Source organism: Alosa pseudoharengus, unplaced genomic scaffold (assembly GCF_046254945.1).
Source record: "Alosa pseudoharengus isolate Yale_2024_CS ecotype anadromous, Long Island Sound unplaced genomic scaffold, YU_APseudo_1.1 YU_APseudo_1.1_scf_22, whole genome shotgun sequence".
NCBI classification, from domain to species: domain Eukaryota; kingdom Metazoa; phylum Chordata; class Actinopteri; order Clupeiformes; family Clupeidae; genus Alosa; species Alosa pseudoharengus.
The window spans coordinates 29243144-29264958 of record NW_027468680.1 but is presented as its reverse complement, the minus strand read 5'-3'; the positions used below and the strand labels follow the sequence as shown (position 1 = coordinate 29264958).

At 40.2% G+C, this 21815-nt stretch overlaps 4 protein-coding genes across 4 annotated transcripts; 3 read left to right on the top strand and 1 right to left on the bottom strand.

Moving 5' to 3' along the window:
* The first annotated feature begins 9173 nt into the window (after positions 1-9173).
* Positions 9174-10543, top strand: LOC143139431 (protein FAM167A-like). The gene is made up of 2 exons (XM_076300026.1): positions 9174-9521; positions 9808-10543. Exons 1-2 carry the CDS (start codon positions 9174-9176, stop codon positions 10069-10071), a joined length of 612 nt encoding a protein of 203 aa, XP_076156141.1. The 3' UTR covers positions 10072-10543.
* A 401-nt stretch (positions 10544-10944) lies between these two features.
* Positions 10945-12926, top strand: LOC143139430 (ras-related protein Rab-39A). Its single transcript, XM_076300024.1, has 3 exons — positions 10945-11142; positions 11236-11484; positions 11750-12926. The coding sequence occupies exons 2-3, from the start codon at positions 11270-11272 to the stop codon at positions 12168-12170; spliced, it is 636 nt and encodes a 211-aa protein (XP_076156139.1). The 5' UTR covers positions 10945-11142; positions 11236-11269; the 3' UTR covers positions 12171-12926.
* Positions 12927-14639: 1713 nt separating this feature from the next.
* On the top strand, positions 14640-16821 carry rhd (Rh blood group, D antigen). Its single transcript, XM_076299813.1, has 6 exons — positions 14640-14772; positions 15403-15583; positions 15723-15890; positions 16084-16223; positions 16561-16634; positions 16795-16821. The coding sequence occupies exons 1-6, from the start codon at positions 14640-14642 to the stop codon at positions 16819-16821; spliced, it is 723 nt and encodes a 240-aa protein (XP_076155928.1).
* A 171-nt stretch (positions 16822-16992) lies between these two features.
* On the bottom strand, positions 16993-21744 carry tmem50a (transmembrane protein 50A). Its single transcript, XM_076299635.1, has 7 exons — positions 21657-21744; positions 20752-20863; positions 19990-20102; positions 19842-19909; positions 18409-18501; positions 18168-18228; positions 16993-18048 (listed from the first exon to the last, which is right to left on the bottom strand). Exons 2-7 carry the CDS (start codon positions 20851-20853, stop codon positions 18003-18005), a joined length of 483 nt encoding a protein of 160 aa, XP_076155750.1. The 5' UTR covers positions 20854-20863; positions 21657-21744; the 3' UTR covers positions 16993-18002.
* Between the last annotated feature and the right edge of the window lie 71 nt (positions 21745-21815).

The window sequence follows — 21815 nt, the reverse complement described above, 5'->3', positions numbered from 1 at the left end:
CCACGGTCAGGACAAATATATTGTTGTATGAAGAGTATTAATCTTTAACAACTGTTATGTCATAATGGTGTTAAGTTTCATTGTTGTTAAGCAACCAACTTGGTTAGCTTACCTGGCTAATGCTAGCTAATGGGGTTGCCATGCCTTTGGCCAGGTCCATGGCTAACTTTTGGCTAACTTACCACAGTCTAACAGGTTTTATCATGTTCAATATGGATTCAGCTTCACTCACGCAATTTATAATCTTAGCCAAAACAATGTGTTCATAGCTCGCTAAGGCGTATTACAGAGTCAACGCGAGCAAGCAACGTTAGCGACGCGAGCGACGTGCTCCCTTTCATAGTTTACACGGTGGACGCAAGCAACGCGGCCGATAAGTGAAATGCAATACGTCGCTCACGCAACAGGGGGTAGCAGTCACTGGTGACTGACATTCTGAGTGATATTCAAGCTGTCTGTAAAAGTTACATCCCAAGAGGCTCTTTTGGAGAGCCACGGATCATATTTAATTTAGAATTCTCAAAAAGACTCCAGTATGACATGGAGACACGTATAAAAAGTAATATCTAGCTTTGTTGGGTGACAAACTATAGACGGGAGGTGAGTGTGATTCGCTGTGCTAGATTGACTGCATGTTACAAGGACACTGGGTCATGTCATGTAAGGAACATGGTACTGTAAATAAACGGAAACATAGCCTACATTGCAGAGCCACTTCAACTTTATTAATATATGGTGAATAAATGTACACTAACACATGTGCACAGCCCCATGGTTTTCTGACGTGACGATGCTAGCACGTTAGCAGCGGTTAGCTAACTATACTCACGTAAGTTATCTACAAGTCTGAAGTCTCCTCCAAGTGACAATCATGCTATAACAATGAATAGCATGTAACCTACAATGTGGAGCTCCATAGACCGTAAAATAAAGATAAGCTTGCATAATTTTTCCTCTTCTCTGGCCATTGTATTCAAACCTTCTTCTGTAAATATAACATACTTGACATAATGTACAATACTCGCAGTGTCGCCCCCACCGACAACGCATAGTATTGCATGCGTCAGTGCGTCGCGTATCAAAAACTGGGATGACACATTTTGCTACGCATCGACGCATAATGGCGGCCGAAGCGTAGCGATGCGTAGCCTTGCGGGCGCGTATGCGTAGCGATGCGTTGACTCTGTAAGAGCCCTAAGTGTTGTTTCACTTTAAAAAGGGCTGCAAAAGTGGGATATAGTGTGACTGCTCCAGTTCTGTTGATTTAATCGTTTGATATGTGGATAACTTTCAGCAGACTAAACAAATAAAAGGTAAGATTGTGTTATCACAAAACTAGCTGGTTCGTAAATATGGCGAAGCATATTACAGCCAACTTTGTAGGCTACTTGCAGCAGTGAAGCTTGTTAACATCGTTTGTTGGTAGCTAACGTAAACGTTTCTTCCGTTACGAGCAGGACTTTTTTTTATTTTGCATTCATTTTCATTGGAAAAAGCTAGCCTAATATGCATGAGAAATCAAATTGAGGGAGCTGCAGCTGTTAACATCAGCACGGTCATAGTACTGTAACACAGCAGGGCACACTAGCCCAGTGATGAAGGATGGTGTAAAATCCCCATCCCCAGAAAGTTTCAAATGAAGCTTGGGATGATCACTGATCAAATTACTATTTTCTGACACAACCATTCCCAGGTGCTTCTATCTGTCTGAATCTCATAGCCTATTGAGCTCTTTCTTTACCCATCATCTTAATAATGTATTCACAGCACGGTGAATGACATGTTCATGAGTTCATAAGCCTGGTTATTTATTGCAGGACTTAGCCTACATCATGTCACGTTTTATATTTTAAATACAGACGATCGGGTTAAACATGTTCTGCCTGGCCCTCCCCCCTGGTCAAATTTTTTTTTCCAGGGGCCTCCCCCCGGCTCAAAAAAATTCTCCTAGGCCCTCCCCCCTACGTGAATCAAATAAAACTGGTCGAAAAATGACGTTTACAAGGTTAAAACGGCCAGCAAATGTCATAAGCACACATACACACACACGGGGCTACAAACCAGTGTTGCGCGGGTTTGGTCACAAGCGGCCCGCGGTCGCCCGATATTTTAATCAACCCGACCGCAACTCGGACCGCGAATATTAATTAGGACAAAATTATACCCGACCCTCGATCCGACCCGCTTATTTACAAAATGTGTGCTTTTGGTTATAGCCTGCATGCAGTAGTCCATTTCTGTAAAACAAACGAATTTATTTGCGAAACTTTATGCAGTAGAACTACACGCAGGCATGCAGGACATAATGTTTGCGCAGGAGAGAGAATGAGAATAAGAGCGCAAGTACGCACGCAACCACCAAGGATTAGAACACTAGGATAAGATTTGGCCATGGACATACTTCTTTCGAAAATAGAAATGGGGAGGCAAGGTATAGGCAAGAGAGATACATTGCTGGTCAAAACGTTAGCGTAAGAACTGGTTTAAAAAGCTTTACTAAAGCACATCCACTGTTTAAAGTCACAAACACAATGAACTAAGGTAACTTATGCATGCGCGAACCTATACATACCGGTAGATATGCTGTGTAGTCTGTGCCATAAGATTTATTCCTGCAGGCTGCCCGTTTAGGCTGTCATACTTTTAAATGGCTTCGCAAGAAGTAGGCCTACATAGACCATAACTTGTACTACTGTCATCTTTAAGAACTTTTCCTAATATTTCCCATAGCCTATATCGCTTTTCCGCTTTATTATTTTAACTCGCGTCTTCAGCTTCTTTACTGTTGACTTACTGTAGCCTATTGATGCTTTACTGTATTGATGCTAGACTTCTCGTGATATTTTAAGTAGGCCTATTTGTAGAAAATATATATTTAATTAATTTTAACTGACCTGCCCCCAAATTACCCGAATATCATTAAAATATTTGGTTTATGACTCATAACCGCGGGTGACCTGCAAGCTTTACGAGGGGAGTTGTGAGAGATTCAGGTAGGGTTGCGACTTTTTGGACTCGCCCACTCTGTCAAAGAGACGTGACTCATGTTTTGGCCTACAAACCTTTTAAAATATCGAAAACGGATCATTGATCAGGGAAAAAAAATATCATGGATCAGGAAAAAAATATTTTCCTTGGCCCTCCCCCCCCTGACGACCCCCCCCCCCCCCCCTCCCCGTAAAACAGTCCCTTACGTGAGTATAGTTAGCCAACCGCTGCTAACGTGCTAGCATCGTCACGTCAGAAAACCATGGGGCTGTGCACATGTGTTAGTGTACATTTATTCACCATAAATTAATAAAGTTGAAGTGGCTCTGCAATGTAGGCTATGTTTCCGTTTATTTACAGTACCATGTTCCTTACATGACATGACCCAGTGTCCTTGTAACATGCAGTCAATCTAGCACAGCGAATCACACTCACCTCCCGTCTATAGTTTGTCACCCAACAAAGCTAGATATTACTTTTTATACGTGTCTCCATGTCATACTGGAGTCTTTTTGAGAATTCTAAATTAAATATGATCCGTGGCTCTCCAAAAGAGCCTCTTGGGATGTAAATTTTACAGACAGCTTGAATATTACTCAGAATGTCAGTCACCAGTGACTGCTACCCCCTGTTGCGTGAGCGACGTATTGCATTTCACTTATCGGCTGCGTTGCTTGCGTCCACCGTGTAAACTATGAAAGGGAGCACGTCGCTCGCGTCGCTAACGTTGCTTGCTCGCGTTGACTCTAGAGCCCTAAGGAGAGCCTCCCCACTCTCTATTAATCCCATACAAACCGAATTTGGCTGCAGTTCACCAGAGTTCACCTAGATGGCGATCGCGGGCGAGTCCAAAATACATGGGGTCCTATGGAGCTACATGGCTACATTTGTTGTTTTCACCTATTTAACAACTGAAACCCTCAGATTTTATTTTATTTTTCGCAAAATGGATATGGATTTTCAATCAAAAGTGAAATAATCCAGGAGTCATGTCCTTTCCCTTTTCTTACAGGTTGGGTCGTTGTTGCCCATAACACGCTAGCATTGATGCTATGCTATGCTATGATCATGCTAATGAATGACGTCATTGGCACGTTTGAAAGGCTTTTTAGAACAATTAAGTGACTTTAAAAAATATAATACTCAACCAAGTGTATTGTCTTTGCCTCCCCTTTCGAATACAATATTCAAATTACTTGAAAAAAAATTATATCCCGAGAAAAGTGGATTTTGAGGGGTACAGCTCCATGGACCTCCATTCATTCTGGACTCGCCCGTGAGCGCCCCTAGATGCAGTACCACACCCGAAGAGTTCCGAGAGTGAAGGTTCTCCCCTTATTAGACATTCTCTGGGCCTACTCTGTAACGGCTCCCACACACAGCTGCGTTCCGTCATGGGCTCACGTGATCCGTTGCCGAACTGAATTGTGGGTCCGTCGCATCGCGTTTCTCCCACCACTCGCGTTGAGGAGTTCAGCTGTTGCTGCACCGACAGACGGCACCGGCCAATCAAGCCAATCTACGGACGGCACCAACCAATCACATTACGGTTTTACTTCAAGTCATTTGCATAGCTACCGTCGGGAACACCCACTGCCATGCATTGACGGAACGCAGCTGTGTGTGGGAGCCGTAAGAGCCCTTAAAGCAACACCAAAGAACTTTCCCTCTGGAGCACGCACGCTATTTGTTTATCCAGCACCGGCTTTGCAAATAACGATGTCCATAGACAAGGTATAATATGTTGCACGATTTCTGAAAGTACGATGTATTGCGACATCAGATGCAAGTCAAATTTGTAGTTTCTTATGTCTCATTCCATCGAACTACAGATCCGCTACCCGATCTGGCAAACTTACATAGTGCGGTTATAGCCGATAGAGGGCTGTGAAGCGAATGCAGAAGTGCCGTTCACCCTGTTACAAGTTGATGAACCACTGAAACGATTTTGGAAACATTATTTTAAGGTACAAAAAACTCTTTGGTGTTGCTTTAAAGCCATAGCCTATAGCCCTAGATGAGCATTGCGCATACAACGCTGCCTGTTGACATGATAGGCCTAAATGCTAAATGCCCAAGAAACGTCACGTCATAAAAGTTGTACAAACGCAAAAAAAAAATTGACAGTTTGTTCGTGGTGTAGCCTAGTACTGCCTAATATAAATGGGATAGGAAAGGTTTATCTTATTAGGCTTCTTTATTTAATACGGAACTGATAAAATATAAACTGAGCAGCAGAAAAGCCGCCATAGTCGATACATAAATAGCCTAGTTTATTATTATAATTAGGCTATTAATAGGCCTACTATTACTTTACTAGCCTACTATTACTGTTATTATTATTATTATTATTATTATTATTATTATTATTATTATTATTATTATTATTATTCGGATGAGCCAATAATGTAAATCTGAGTCTGAAATGTTGGCTACAAACAGTCGGTTTCAGTGAATATGATCAAAAAAATCTTGCCAACTACAGCTAATAATGTAGTCTTACCAACATTTTAAAACTGAATTCACTGTTCATGTTAAGTATTTAATTGTTTTTCTTTGTAAGTCACTTTGGACAAAAGCCCAACAACCATAAAGATCTGGATACAGGCAGCCCATGTGAAGATACAATAGGCTAGCCTTTCTTTGAAAAAGTGTCTGCATGTGATGTGAAATAACATTGCTTATAAAGTATTAAAGGTATTGCAGCAAGATAATTCTCCTCTGTGTTGGCTATCCTCTAACTAGAATAACCATCATAGGCCTACTCACAGGGTGATATTGAATTGATATAGATTAAGTGTTAGTTAGTATAATTTGTATTTTTGTAATTTGTATTTTAGTATATTTTTATATATTGTATTAAGTGTTAGTATCATTTGTATTTTAGTATATTTAGCATATTCTTTATCTTCTACTGTCCTTACTGCTTAGTTGTGTTTTTATATTATATACTTTAATTACTCTTTCTGCTGTTAAAGAATGTGTTTGTGTTGTATGTATGCTGCTGAGACCTTGAATTTCCCCTGGGGATCAATAAAGTATCTATCTATCTATCTATCTATCTATTGTTCATCTGGAAAGAATCTCATTGATGTCCGTTTCCAAATCACCAAAAACCCAGGAACATGTATTTTCTTTGGAATTTAGTAAAAAAAAAAAATACAAGAAATATGTGTTTGCTGCACTTCTGAAACAATTAGGTAAGAGTTTCATGCATGAATTTAAGTTCAATTTCACTGCTGGTTACGTCCCTGGAGGTTGTAAAACGGGAAGTTCGGAAACGGCGTCAATGGGATCTTTTCCAGACGGACCATCAGTGCAAATTCAGATTTGCTAACTGGTTCGTCTGGTTCACCCAGGCTACTCATTGTATTGGCTGTATTAATTATTAGAATATGTAGGCCTACTGTGGCAGCTAAACTGTTGGCTACTAACAATTTCATATAAATGTGGGATAACAATTTGTTTAACAAACTGGTTTAATAACCAACTCTACTAACAAGGATGCAGTCAGATGCAATTCTGTATTTTCACACACTGGCAACACCTGGAAAACAATCTTATTTAGAAAGCCACCCAACTTAATCAACACCACTCTGGCTTATATTGAATTGGTCTCAAAAGCTACAGTACCCACGGACTCTTGAATCCTAATGGAAACACAATGGCAAGCACAGACTAGGTGCAGTAGGGCGCTATCTTGTGTGCATGCTATTAGATTCCAACATGATAGCCTATCGTGGCAGTTTCATGATGAGCAGTTTACAAAATAGCATCATGCCTTGTGGGTATTGAATATTGCCACAACTACTACATTAAATTAGGTGCAGAGTCAGACATATTCAGGCAAGCTGAACAACAACATCAGATGGCCCTGGTTTACATTCTCACCAGAAAAACGGTATAGCAGGAGCAATTGTGCATCTGTAGTGAAGGATTGCACACAGAACTCACAACCTCCATGGTGTATGCCTATTTGCAATGGTTTCCACGTGAAATGTATGAAAGTCTGGTATGTAAATATCAGGTCTAGTTAATACGTTTACATTTTTTCCAAAGTGACTTACATATGTAATTTATATTACAAGGGCATTGTTACACTGTCCCTGGAGCAACTCGGGGGTGCCTTGCTCAAGCCCTCGACGGTGGGAGCCGAGAATTGAACCCACAACTTTTCTGGCTACTGCATGCTAGCCCAGCTCCTTAACCACTACCACTGCCACAATGATGGTGTAACAACAGTTTACTCAGCTGGTAATAAGCAGCAGTAGAATTTGCTTAACATACCCACTTTTTTATTTGTGAGGAAACAAATATAATTTTATATTTTCACAAACATTAATGTTAAGTATATTAATTAAAATTTCTTTCAATTATTGTCTGAGGAACTTTCATTGTATTCTTACTTTTAAAATCAACATGTTTATGATACTCTTGAACAAAATCTAGAAATTCTCTCTAGCTTTCATATTAAATGTTGTCTGCTTTTATATTTATTCAAGTCCTCTTATGCATACAAATGAGTCAAAAAGCTGGATGGCAGTGAAGAAGACAATCTTTGTTCTGTGATGGCAGGCTTTTAATTGGGTCAACATTCATCTTTTTACAAGTTTTATTATTCCAGTTTTAGCATATGTCAGTATTTGTCATAGTGTAACCTTCCAAAAAGTGAAACTTGTATATTATATTCATTCATTACACACAGACTTATATATTTCAAATATTTATTTATTTTAATTTTGATGATTATAACTGACAACTAATGAAAATCCCAGTATGAACATGAAAAGTACGAGCATGTACAGCATTCAATACTTAGTTGGGGCTCCTTTTGCCTGAATTACTGCAGCAATGCGACGTAGCATGGAGTCGATCAGTCTGTGGCACTGCTCAGGTGTTATGAGAGCCCAGGTTGCTCTGATAGTGGCCTTCAGCTCTTCTGCATTGTTGGGTCTGGCGTATCGCATTTTCCTCTTCACAATACCCCATAGATTTTCTATGGGGTTGAGGTCAGGCAAGTTTGCTGGCCAATTAAGAACAGGGATACTATGGACCTTAAACCAGGTACTGGTAGCTTTGGCACTGTGTGTCAAGTCCTGTTGGAAAATGAAATCTGCATCTCCATAAAGTTGGTCAGCAGCAGGTAGGCGGCCCAAACCATCACTGACTGTGGAAAATATACACTGGATTTCAAGCAACGTGGATTATGTGCCTCTCCTCTCTTCCTCCAGAATCTGGGACCTTGATTTCCAAAGGAAATGCAAAATTTACTTTCATCAGAGAACATAACTTTGGACCACTCAGCAGCAGTCCAGTCCTTTTTGTCTTTAGCCCAGGCGAGACGCTTCTGACGCTGTCTCTTGTTCAAGAGTGGCTTGCGAATGCGACAGCTGAAAACCATGTCTTGCATACGTCTGTGTGTGGTGGTCCTTGAAGCACTGACTCCAGCTGCAGTCCACTCTTTGTGAATGTCCCCCACATTTTTGAATGGGTTTTGTTTCACAATCCTCTCCAGGGTGCGGTTATCCCTATTGCTTGTACACTGTTTTCTACTACATCTTTTCCTTCCCTTCACCTCTCTATTAATGTGCTTGGACACAGAGCTCTGTGAACAGCTAGCCTCTTTAGCATTGACCTTTGGTGTCTTGCCCTCCTTGTGCAAGGTGTCAATGGTCATCTTTTGGACAATTGTCAAGTCAGCAGTCTTCCCCATGATTGTGTAGCCTAGAGAACTAGACTGAGAGACCATTTAAAGGCCTTTGCTGGTGTTTTGAGTTAATTAGCTGATTAGAGTGTGGCACCAGGTGTCTTCAATATTGAACCTTTTCACAATATTCAAATTTTCTGAGATACTGAATTTGGAGTTTTCATTAGTTGTCAGCTATAATCATCAAAATTAAAAGAAATAAACTCTTGAAATCTGTGTGGAATGAATGTATACATTATACAAGTTTCACTTTTTGAATGGAATTACTGAAATAAATTATATTCTAATTATATGACCAGCACCTATATATATATATATGTATAGTACGACGTAAATGGCTGATTATGGCTGATGTCAATCAATGTTTTACTCACATAAAATATGAACTATTTTAATAAACTAATCTGTAACTGACATTTGGTGTCAGATAAACATACCACCAGTGTTTGACATGTTAATGTATCTCTGATCAAGGGTCATGGATATGGAACGAATCCCAAACATTATGGTGGAAGATTCCCAAAAAGAGAAGGTGGGCCTCAGCCAGGACGACCACCTGTTAAGTCTGAAGGCCCTGACGGAGAAGCTGCAGCTGGACACCAGAAGGCCGTCTTACCTGGAGTGGAGGGCCCAGTTGGAGGCCCCCGCTCCGAAGGCCCAGAGAGGGAAAGAGGAATGCGTGGCTGTCACCTCAGGATCTCTGAAGCAGCAGGGACCCAGGGACACAGGGCCTGGCCTGGGGTCAGATGGAGACTGCGTACCCTTCACAAGTCTCAGGGAGTTCGGCAACATAGACGAGGCCCTGGTCTGGCTGAGGAGAGAGCTGGTGAGCAGGACCTTTTGCTTTGTTGTCTTGCTAAAAAGAAATGGTTAAAACAGAGTATACAAAATGTAAAAATGTACAATGGCATTCAATAAGCCAAGCAATGTACTACCACTTCATTGGCATTGGTGTTAGTATGGAGACCAACTTTCCAGACACAAACCATATGTAATATGATACAAAACTCTAAAATACAATTACATGTTGAGAAGAGGGGAGTTTAATGTGGGAAGTCTTATACTAAATTTGGTAATTGAAAGAAAAATTATCAAATGACTTTTTAACACAGACAGAAATGCGAGTACAAGACCAGCAGCTTGCCCGGCAACTGATGCGCCTGCGCAGTGACATTAACAAGCTGAAGATCGAGCAGACCTGTCACCTCCACCGCAAGATGCTGAACGACGCCACCTTTGGGCTGGAGGAGCGCGATGAGCTGTCAGACCTGCTCTGCGACTCTCCCATCACACCTGGATTTGGGCTATCTGCCCCGCTAAAGCTCATTGGGGTCACCAAGATGAACATCAATGCCCGGCGCTTCTCCCTGTGTTAGGACAGAAATGGGTGAGAGCCACTTCAGAAGTATGTGGATGTGCTGGATGGCTGGTCTGTTATGTGGATAAATAAGAATGTGTTTTCACTGTCACAGATGGTAGCAGCAATACACATGAGCACATAACTGTCAGACTATGTTCAATCTATTTTGAATTTGTTATTCATGTTTAAAGCTATTGTTTTGGCACAGATGAGCTGAGATGTTTGTAGGCTGAACGCCTGTTTTTAAATGACTTTCACGTTCATCTCAAAAATGCTCTGGACTTTCTGAGAACACTGAAAAACATTTTCAGCTGCATCATTATTCAAGAGGAGACCGAAGGTTATGTTTTGACACAAAGGAACACTGAATTGACTTATCATTGGTCCACCGCATAGAATCATTCTCCACCTCAGAGACTTTTTAAAATCCAAAACACAATTTTTGTGTTTTGTTTGACACTCTAAATATGTTTTCCTGATCCATTCTGAATGTATGAACTGTATGACACTTAATTGATTTCTTCTGATTCATTAGTCATTTTTCTTAAATAAATGGTTTTTATCATGATGTGTTTCTGACTTGTTAGGTCTAGAATAAAGGTATCGTTTGGCAGTAACAGTAACTCACAATACAGTCATGCTATGTGACAATCCTTTCTGTAAAACAAAAAAAAAAATCAGGCCTGCTGGACCAACAGGTTAAGCTTTCTTGTTTGACAGCAACAAGCAACAAAGAAAAGGAAGAGGTTAGCAAAACAAAGGTGCACCATTCGCAGGTAAATGAGGATGGGCTCTTTTGAGAAAACCGGCCAAAAGAATGATCATGTCAACCACTGTATCACTGATGAGTTGAGTTTTGATTTCAAAACACTGTTTGACAATCTGTGTAAAGAGACAGAAGTGTCTGTTTTGACATGGTCAATTTTGTCATGACGCACAAATGCAGTATTGACATCTGCCCACATACTCTACGCAGTCTAACCCATTCACACCTACAGTAGGTGTGGAGCCAACAACAATTATGAACATGTCTTTGTATCCAACTCGTTTGTTCAGTCAGAGGAGGATTTACTGAAGTCAAGTTCAGGTGACTGGCACATCTAAACTTATTCTACCAAAGTTATTTCAAAATGCAACTGAAGCAGTAAAGATCTCCCTGACCTACCACACTGTTTTCCAGCTTATGGTCTTTATCCAGCCACATTGGCAACAGAATGGAGGTCTCATGGAATTTCAGGTTTGGGATTGTCATTCTTGGGGAATCAGCAGTAGGAAAGTCCTCTCTTCTCCATCGCTACACTGAGGGCATATTTGATGACTCAAGGCAGTCTCCGCTTGGAATTGATTTTAAAGTTCATCATGTGGATTTTGACCCTGGTATTGTGGTGAAACTGCTCCTGTGGGACACTGCTGGACAAGAGAGATTCAGGTAAGCTGTCAATCATATTAAACATTTTATTAACACCAGACAATACAAATTGTATTATTATACAGTATCACAGCACGGATCAGTAACAACATTACTATGTTATGGCATAGCAATAAGAATGTAATATATACGTTTTGTTCCCTCATGGCAGACAGGACTGGTTCATTTTCTGATAATTTACAAATGGACCATTTCACTGCCTGGAGACAGGTTTACATGTATTTCATTTCCATTAATTGATCTACTGATACTTGCCTTCACACAGGTCAATTGCCAAGTCCTACATGAGGAATTCTGTTGGTTGTTTGCTTGTGTTTGACTTGTCCCAGAGACAGACCTTTGAGCGCATCTGCAGCTGGCAACAGGAAGTGCTTGACTACGTCAAACCCAACCCCATGATATTCCTGCTGGTGGGCCACAAGTGTGACCTGGATGTACAGAGGCAGGTCACGACCGAGGAAGCAGAGGCCTTGGCTAAGAAGCTCAACATGGTGGGCTATCTGGAAGTCTCCTCCAAGGACAACACAAATGTCAGCCTGGCATTTCAGAATTTGGCCCAGGGAATCTACAATCAGTACCAGAAACGCCGAATCTCCATCCGAGACGGATGGTATGGACTTACAGTTGGAGCCCCTGTGCAAATCGACCCTCCCCAGACAAAGCCATCTGGCTGCCAGTGTGGCTGAGGATGGATAGAGGCCTATAGCTGCCTAGTTATGCAACCTAGAACCGTTATATAGAGACATGATTCCAAAATGATTTTTGCTGTCTCAGACACAATCTAACATTACGATTTAAATTTAAGAGGAAATTCACAATAAATTTAAACCATTTCTTTTAACTTTGTGATGGACAATCTGAAAATGTATTAAAATGGAAGTATAGATAGTTGCACCCGTTGCTAGAGCCAACGTTCCATCCAATTAGAGAGTGGAAATATCCCTTTATGTGCCACATTAGCTTTCCTGTACATGCGCATAGCAGGAAGGAGCTGTCACTGCTTGCTTTCCCCCTTTATTCGTCTGTCTGCATTCATGCCTATTGGGGCCCCTTGGAAGTGTCCCTTAACCAGTCCTTTGTAAGTCTGCACCTATGCTCTGCCTGTCTGGGTCACCCAGTGGCATGGGAAGGGGAAGTGATCATTTCACACTTGACACAGACAAACAGTGGCACAGAAGCTGTGCGACTGATTAACTGACACCAATTCAGGACTTTGCTTTACTTTACTGTGAAGAGCTTGAGTGGTCACATGATGAGTGTGTTTGCCTCATTGATGCTGGACATGTTTCCCTCAAATAGACCATAGCGGTCCAAAGCTTGCTTGGTAATGTTAGCCCGGGAATAGATGTTGTTCCCTCATACGTTTTTACACCAGCACAGTATTTAAACGTGAGTAATTCTTTAAGGATGACATGTGTCTAATAAACTTTTGTGAAGCTCCACACTGACTGTATTGTCTCAAATGTTGATTCTGTTGTATTCACTTTGATTGACTGCCCAGAAAGAAAATTAATGATCATGGTGTAGACCAGCAATCATTCAACCATTGATCATACCATAAAAACAAAGGGGATTCAGGGAGAGATCATTTAATGGAGTGGCTCCCATTTTGGATCTCTAATGACATGTTTTGCACAACCTGATCATAGTCTTAGCCAGGGTTCCCACTATTAAGTCACATGTCAAATTTCCTGACTTTTCCCTGACTTTCACTGACTAAAAAGCTAAAACACCCATATGTATCTTGCCTGAAGTTGCATCTTGTTGATGAGCAAGAGAGGCATAAATGGGTGGGAAAAAGATCAAGTAGGCTAACGGTAGCAACCATGCGATATATGAAATATGTGAAATAATACAGTAAAGAATAATGCATGAATAAATTTAAACATGCTTAAATTCCCTGATATTCCATGACTTTTCCCAAAAAATGACCATATGTCTGGAATAGACCTTTTATTCCATTCAATGACCCGTGAGACCCCCGATTAGCTCATCAACATTTGCAAAGCTCCAGATGATCCCTGTGTGAAGAAGATGTGTTAGTCTTTCTCAGACACAGGAAGTGTGTTGTTGTGTGATAATTCTGTCATGTACATGCTCTGTGCACATAAGCCACATATAAACACACCATTCACAGGTGGGGAATCACGAAATCTACGAAATCTGTCAATGAGCAAAACGAACATTCTAGGTGTTCATAAACCCCGCTGATATTTTGATTGTGGTTCTCAGTGGTGGACTTAAGAGTAAAGATGGCCAAGAGGATTTTATGAAATAACTTGACGAGTGCAGGTCTTCAAAAGGTCTTTTGAAGTCAACATCGTAAGAGGATTATGCTGGTTCATGAGCAATTAAGAGCTATTACTGCAGTTTTCAGAGACAATTGACAGTTTGATCTTCACACCCAGTGCTTGGAACAAGACAACAATTTGATCAATGTTTGCAATTCAATAAACATTGATTCTCTATACAAAGCACATGACCTTTTTTAAAAGGAAGAAAAAAATGAAAAGGATAGTCTTTTCCATTTGATTAAGATTGTTGAAACACAGTGCCATCTAAAGGCGCTCCTTAATAATAGCAGCTAATCTTTGAGTTTACAGCCACATTTGTACATCTAAACTGAACAATTACTAGACCTACTGGATGTTATAGTTCAATTTCCAGCAGTGAAATGGAAGATGTGCTTAACTTACACATAATTTCAGACATACCCACCAGTTTAAAGTCATTAGTGAAAATATATTTGTGAGCTAGAATTTATTTGCCTTTTCGTCAGCTTTTTTATTAAGGTTTACACAATGTGAAGTATGAAAGACTAAAGTATGCAAAATGCAGTGGCCTGCCCAAACTTTCTGATGTAGGCCTATACACTTTGTAATATTATTTGTAATACGATCTTGGATGTAGGATGCACACCCACTGTGTTTATGGTCCCATTGGAAATTGAATTGGGATAAATCAGCTGAAAATAGCCAGAGCAAACTATTTGCTGTCCATTAAAATCATATCCTACCAGGAATATCTGCAGAGTAAGGTGATGTGTGAGTAGTAGTTCAAATTCTCCAGAGGAAACACCCCTTTTTGCCTTATGTGCAAAGTAAGTTCTCGCCTGAGAGTCAGTGCTAAAATTGGATTAAGGTTCAAACATACTGATGGCGCCACAGTACGCACCTAGTCTTCGGTCACGACTCCCTGTCGTTGCCTTACTTTTGGAAACTATATTTATCTTGTTTTTTGCGTTCTACATGGAAGTTCCATACATATTTCCCATTGCATTTTATGCAGGTTTGTACAGAAAATGCTTCAGTATCTGTATTTGTACCAGTTTACTTCTAATTGACTGTGAAAATGTGCCTTTTTTATTCCAAAAATACATTTGAGTAGGCTATGGTATAGACAGTCCAATATACAAGAACCTTTTGTTAACATTTTGTTAAAATACAGACATTCTTCATTCAATAGCTTTCACAATTGTACGGTTGGGGTGGAGGTGGACAGCATGCAGCCCTGGCTAGAGCTGATAAGAGCTTCTAAGAGGCTCTGGCCTTGCCATTCTGCCCAAATGCTTGCCATCAAAGCAATGCTTGGAAAAAAAATAATTTCCCTATAGGCTTCCATTCACATGACAAGCCTCATAAAATAGAAGATTTCACCAATTATATGGTTTATAAAGGTTTTATATGCAGTGTCAAATGGTCATGTTGAATGTGCAGCTCAGGTTTTTATTCACTGAAACTGGGGGATCCTTAAAATTACAACTGTTTTACCTAATTTGTACTATCACATTCTAATTGTCATTTTCCCCAGATAACCATATGGTCACTACAGCCACCATTTGGATGAATGTGTCACTTAGCATTTAGGGCATTGTACCTGTAAACTGCATCTGAGGGTGTGTTCTCTTTTGGTTTCAAGAGTTCCAGGATGTCCACGTCATGGTTTTTATTGGGTTTGGTTTCTTGTCCACCTTCCTGGTTCGTAACGGCTTCAGCAGTGCTGGCTTCAGCTTGCTAGTTGCAGCCATGGCAGTGCAGTGGGCCATTGTGTTTCAGACTCTTCTGCAATTACCATATCCAGGGCGAATCACCATGGAAAGGTATCCCTGTATGCCAACTCCTGAGAAAGACAAGATAGCAAAACCAAGTCGTCACACAAACACTCCTTGGAGATTTTGTAATTTGAAGAACTGAAAAAAATGCATTTCAAGCAGTTAAAATGACTATTTGTGTTGCCAGTTTGGTCTTTGCAGAAATGAGTGCATTCTCATCACTGATTTCCATGGGTGTTGTGATTGGGAAGACGAATCCTGTCCAGCTTCTCTTAATGTCTTTGATGGAGGTTACTGGATTCATCCTCAATAAGTGGCTAATTCAAACTTTACTGAAGGTGAAACATTTACCTGAGTATAATCCTGGGATTGACCGTTTCAAATCTACAAGCCCTGTTTTAAATTTATTTTACATGGCTTGTACATTGGACAATTGACACAGATGTGTGAATATCCCCTAGAATTTAAAGTATATATATATATATATATATATATAATCTATCTATATCTATCTATATAATTAAATGGCTTGTATCCTAACATGTCAGACTAAAAAACATCATGTTCCTCCACATATATGGGGCCTTCTTTGGAATTATGACATCTTGGACACTGTATCGCAAGGGTATTGAACCACGACATGAAAAAGAGAAATCTGATCGAAAGATGACATTATTCTCCTTATTTGGTAAGTTAGAATGCAGGTGAATGAACTTTGATCTTGTTAAAGCAACAGTATCAAGCATTACAGGTACATACATAGTGGTCAATATTTAAAAAGCAGAGGCGGGAAAATATGGTTTCTGAAAGTATAAGTCATACCAAGTATTGGTTCTACTGGTGCACTTAACAGGTAATTTCAGTAATTAGATTATTCACTTAATTATTATTCAATTAGTGAATGTTTGGAATAAGGACCGTTACTTTCTGAAGCCAGTTTTCCCCATTTTAGAAGAATACAGAATAAAGTTCAACAAGACGATCCATGCACCTACTGAAGTCTTTATGGACTATGTCTTTTTCAGGCATCATCCTGAAATGGAGGTTTTGGAGACCCCCTCAGGACAGGAAGTGCTTTGATGACCAGGCCTTTTGGAAAGTGAGTGTACTACCTGTAACATTATCCATAATTTGTTACACATTTGATAACAGCATGCAGATGTCCATATTGGTACAACACTCTATGGTATATATTACAATAAACTAATACTATGTTTCCATGAAAACAGCAGTTTGTAAAACTATTAAATATTTTGCAGTTTCCCCACCTGGCAAAACACAAGTGAGAAGATGTAAACAATGGATAATCTTTGAGAGAAAAAAGTAATAAAAACATACATCAATAATATGTTTCATCATACAACTTTTTGCTTTTCATTTGTTTACTTGTACTTGACTAGCACATATGGGATTGATTTCCCATTCTAAAATATACATAGGAAGACCATCTTACAATATTTAATAACAAATCAGCTTTTTATTGTTTTGCAAGGTAAGACATGTAAAGAGCCATTATTATGGCATCTTAGAGAATGGAAACTAAAACAAAGGAGTGCATGTTCTTTTCCCCAACATCAGATGTAGACCAATCAAACGCTTAACACAAGATAAGTTGATTTTTCCTCAAAACGTGGACCTCAGATATCAAATTGTGCTTTTTACATTATGCAAATGTTTTTGCTAAAGCCACCACATACCATTCTATAAATAATATATACTTAAGTGAAAGCTACAGAATATAGTCTGTATTTGCTGATATGGACACATATAGAGTAGAGGACTGCAATAGCACAAACAATTTTAGCAAAGGGTACATTTCACATGTTTTCTTGCACAGAGGGACACATTCTGTAACATACTCACTCACACCATGAACAGAATTTCCAGCTTTAACGATTTTTAAAACATTCCCTTTGAAGTATTAGGTGGCACAACCATAAAACTCATACTAATCTTTATTTACCGGTGTATTTGAAAACATATGTAATATATGTATTTATATATATATATATATAAAAAACAAAGGAGATTATGTACTAGTTAGCATCATAACTCTGAGCACCTCCTGTTTATTGATATATGACTGTTTTTAACTTTTAACCTCAAACCACTGTTCTTATTAGGATATTGTTTTGGTTAAGTATTGCTACAGCTGAAGACTGTGCCAAGCAAAAATGGAATACCACACCACGGTATGCAACATAGACACAGCAACCCAAGTTTCTTATCAAAAATGGCTGTGGCCTCCATTCTTTTCATGTTTCTTTTATAACCACAGTCGTGACGAGATCAGACAGGTTTGACACTGCAACAAGCTAATGTTCTCCACGGGTGGCCAAGCTTTGGGGTCCATTTTGCAATTTTTGGTCTGACTGGTCTCATCACACCAGGGGTCAGGCTGAATCAAAGGGCAGGAGGCCAGCAGAAGCAGGTGTGTGTAACAGTTCTGCTGAGTAAAGACAGCTCATCACTGCCACAAGTCTTCAGTGCGTCCAAACTTAAACACCAGGCCACTGAAATAGAACAGAAGACATTGGTGCAAACAGACATCAAAATCACTACACAAGAGTCAAGCTTTCATTACATCTCAGGTGCTAAGGTTCAATTACACACTAGACAACCAAACACTTACCCAAAGAAAATGAAAGCATTTTGGAAAAAAACTGCAATTCCAGGGTACACAATGGGTTTCTCTGCAGGATATAAACAAGAACATATAGATTCATATGTGATTTTCACATAAGAAAGTAAAGCCTGTTTCCATACTAAGACACTAAACATTTTGAGATAACCCAAGCGGTGGAAATGGGCTTCTATAAGAAAACTATTCAACATGCAATGAAAAGGACTAGGACAACAGTTAAAGTACTTACGGGGGACAACAAATCCTCCGAACAAGATCCACATGGAAGCGATGAGGGATCCAAATGCCAGCATGAAGCCGATGAAAAGCCACACCCTGGCACCTAAAACAATTCATTCAGTGGAATTACATAGATTGGATTTAGTGGTGTAAACATATAAATATTAAAGAAGAAATCTGGTGATTTTTCATATATATCACGGTTTTTTTAGGTCACCGAGAGTACTGTTGGTATGGAACCCCCCCCCCCCCCCCCCCCCCCAAAACAATCGTTATTATCTAGCTCGAGTTGTTGCAGCCAACAGTTGGAGCTTCCAGGCAGCTACGGTACTACACTCTGGGGGCATGTTCATGAGCCCCCATGTTCATGCCCCCAAAGTGTAGCGCTGTAGCTGCCTGGCTATTTTAGCTTTTGGCTGCATAAACTTAACCTGACTCTCGCCAGATGAATTTCGTTCCGCCTAGCTCCACTCATCCATCTGGAATCGATCCATTGGAGAGGTGTTTCAGAAGGCTGGGCCTTATCAAAAATCCTTGCATACGATTGGATAAGTCACTTGTTCATCATCTATTGACGTGCTACTTCAACCACTCACATCGAAGCCAACCCGTGACGCTGAGAAATCTCACAGTCGCTTCTACGCTATGTCACATCTATGAAACTCCCGCCCTGCGTCCTGATTGGCTCTACCATAAAATCTGGTGCCGAAATCACTTTCAACGGAAGCAATCCCAGATGGATGTGAGTGGAGCTAGGCGGAACGGAATTAATCTGGCGAGAGTCAGGTTAGCAGAAACTCGGGCTAGGTAAAAACGTTTTTCATATCGACAGTACTTTGTGACCTCGAAAAACGGAGATCTATGTGAAAAACCAGCAGATTTCTCCTTTACGTGAGGTCCTTGGCCTACATAACAATCATTCATAGAATAAACACACAAGTAGCAAAACATATGCTGCATTCCATTTCTCTCGTAAGTGGTAACTGGCAATTGTGTCACACCCTGGTTGGCCGTCTTTCAGTTATAATAAGTCATAGGACCAAGAGTCTACCATTTGTTAGCAATCGCTTGTTATTAGAAATTGTTACCAAATATAGCAAAGCATAAAAATGAATTACATGGCATTTTAAGCATACCAACTGAATACTGATTCCTTTAACCGGGGTGATTCTATGAATTATTTGAAAGACTAATCTGCTCATTTGTATCAGTATAAAAGTGAACTACTGGTAGATAAGGGCCACATTAAATCTACCACAAACTGGGACTGGCCCTCTTTGAAATTCAATTAAGCAAGAGATTAGTGCAATGAGGTCTTCAAGGATATTACTTTGGGATAAAACACTAGTGAAACAATAACAGTTCAGCTTCACGATCCATGTTGTGTTTGAAACTAACACAAGATCACTAATACTGTGGGAAAGCATTTCAACTGCCACATACCTGTCTGTCCCAGACATCCTTCACTGTAGCTGTCTCCCCTCACCTGTCCATTGGAGACGGCATTGATCCTGCAAAAAGAACATCATCATTGCAAATGGACTTTGTTTGTCACAGTCTCATTCTATTGTGAGCTACTGCAGTGGCTTACATTAAAAAAGCCACAGTTGCTATGACTCCACATGTGTGGTAAGCATGGTGAAAGTCCTCTTCTATTGGATACTTTACAGCTGCATCAATGATAATCCACCATCCTGTGAAAAACTTAGACATAAAGACACAATTGATTAACTGAAACAGAAACAAAACCAAGACATCCAGATTCAAACTGCCCTGCTGAAAAAAAAACAGCTAGAAACCAGCTTATGTTGGTTAGTTGGTCTTTGCTGGTTTTCGTCCAGCTCTTGCTGGTGTAGCTGGTGGGGCCATCAGCTGGATATTCTGACGTGACCATCTGAGGAAGCTGGTCATGCTGGTGTGACCAGCCTGTCGTGTAGGATACAGCTGGTGCAAGATAGTCATGTTGGTGAATAGCCTTAAGCTTGACATTCTTGTGTAAGATGATCACGTTGGCTTGCTAGAATGACCAACATAAGCTGGCATGGCCAGTTAAACCAGCAGTGTACACTAGCAACACCAGCTAAAATGATCAGCTTGAGGTGGTACGACAGGCAAAACCAGCTTAACTACCATCGTAGGCTGAGTAAACCAGCTAAAGGTATGTTTTCGCTGGTCTAGCAGGTCAACCATCATAGGGTGGTCAAACAAGCTGGTTAACAAGCTGGTCAACCAGCAAACCAAGTTAGGCTGGTCAGGCTGTTTTTTTTCCAGTAGGGTGTAAAAGGGTACATTATCAAAAACAGATCTATGCATAGAGCTACAAATAATTAAGGGTTAAACTGGAGGAACCTACAAGAACCCCAGCAGCTATCGAAGCTATTGTGTTTCTCTTCTCGCCCCAATCCACATTGCATTCACAGTCGCCACATCTGATTCCATCCAGAAAACCTGACATGATTCACCACCTGAGAAACAGAAGTAAACCGACATGTTATTTACACAAAAGTAAATTTTTAAGGCGCTTATACAGGTTACGTCGCACGAAATAGAGGTGAGAACAGGACCATCCTATTCACGAAATCTAGCAAAACATCTTAACAATTAGCTTAAAGTTACATGAAAAAAATCGATAGATCTCTTTGCGTGGATGATTGGGAAATGTAGGCCACCGAGGCGCAAGCTACAAACGCTCTAGATTGCAGACCAAGAATCAAATGTGTTTGAAGAAAAACGTATCAGTGGACCAGAGTGCTAAAAACCTATTCACAAAACTATTTGAATTGTTCGACCTTCGTATTAGTGTCCTCAATGCTGCGCAGTGTCGATGGGTTCTTAAATGAGATGTTACACACAAAGGATTAACATTAACGTTCACTTCAGCTGTTGGTGGATAAGAGATAACACAAGCTCTGTTCGTGAGACAGCTTGGACAATAATGTAACAAGTTATGTGTATAGTTGATAGACAAAATACGGCTTTTCGATAAGCTACAAATTCTGTCCAGGGAATAAAAGCCTCTACTCCTCCAACAAGCTAGCTAGCTAGCAGTAGTAGTCAGCTGCCAGCTCTTGAAAGCTAACGTTAATGTTATACTGGCTAACCTAGCTTGTGTCGTTGCAGAAACGCCCGTTTATTCGCTACTCTAAAAACCTACCATGATTCAAATAAAGTAGCTGCTATATGTGTGATTTTTTTTTTTTTTATCAACAACGCATGTAACCACGAATGTATTTGTGATGTACATCAACGGAATATTACCAATTCAGACGTCTTCGGTCCAGTTTCCTCCTTGTTTCCGACCGACTGACTTGTCTCAAGCGCATGCGCATGATCAATTACTGTCTCTAAACCATATTTACATCAGAGGACTTGCGCAGCTTCTGGCACTGCGGGGGGCATTAACCATATTACAATGCT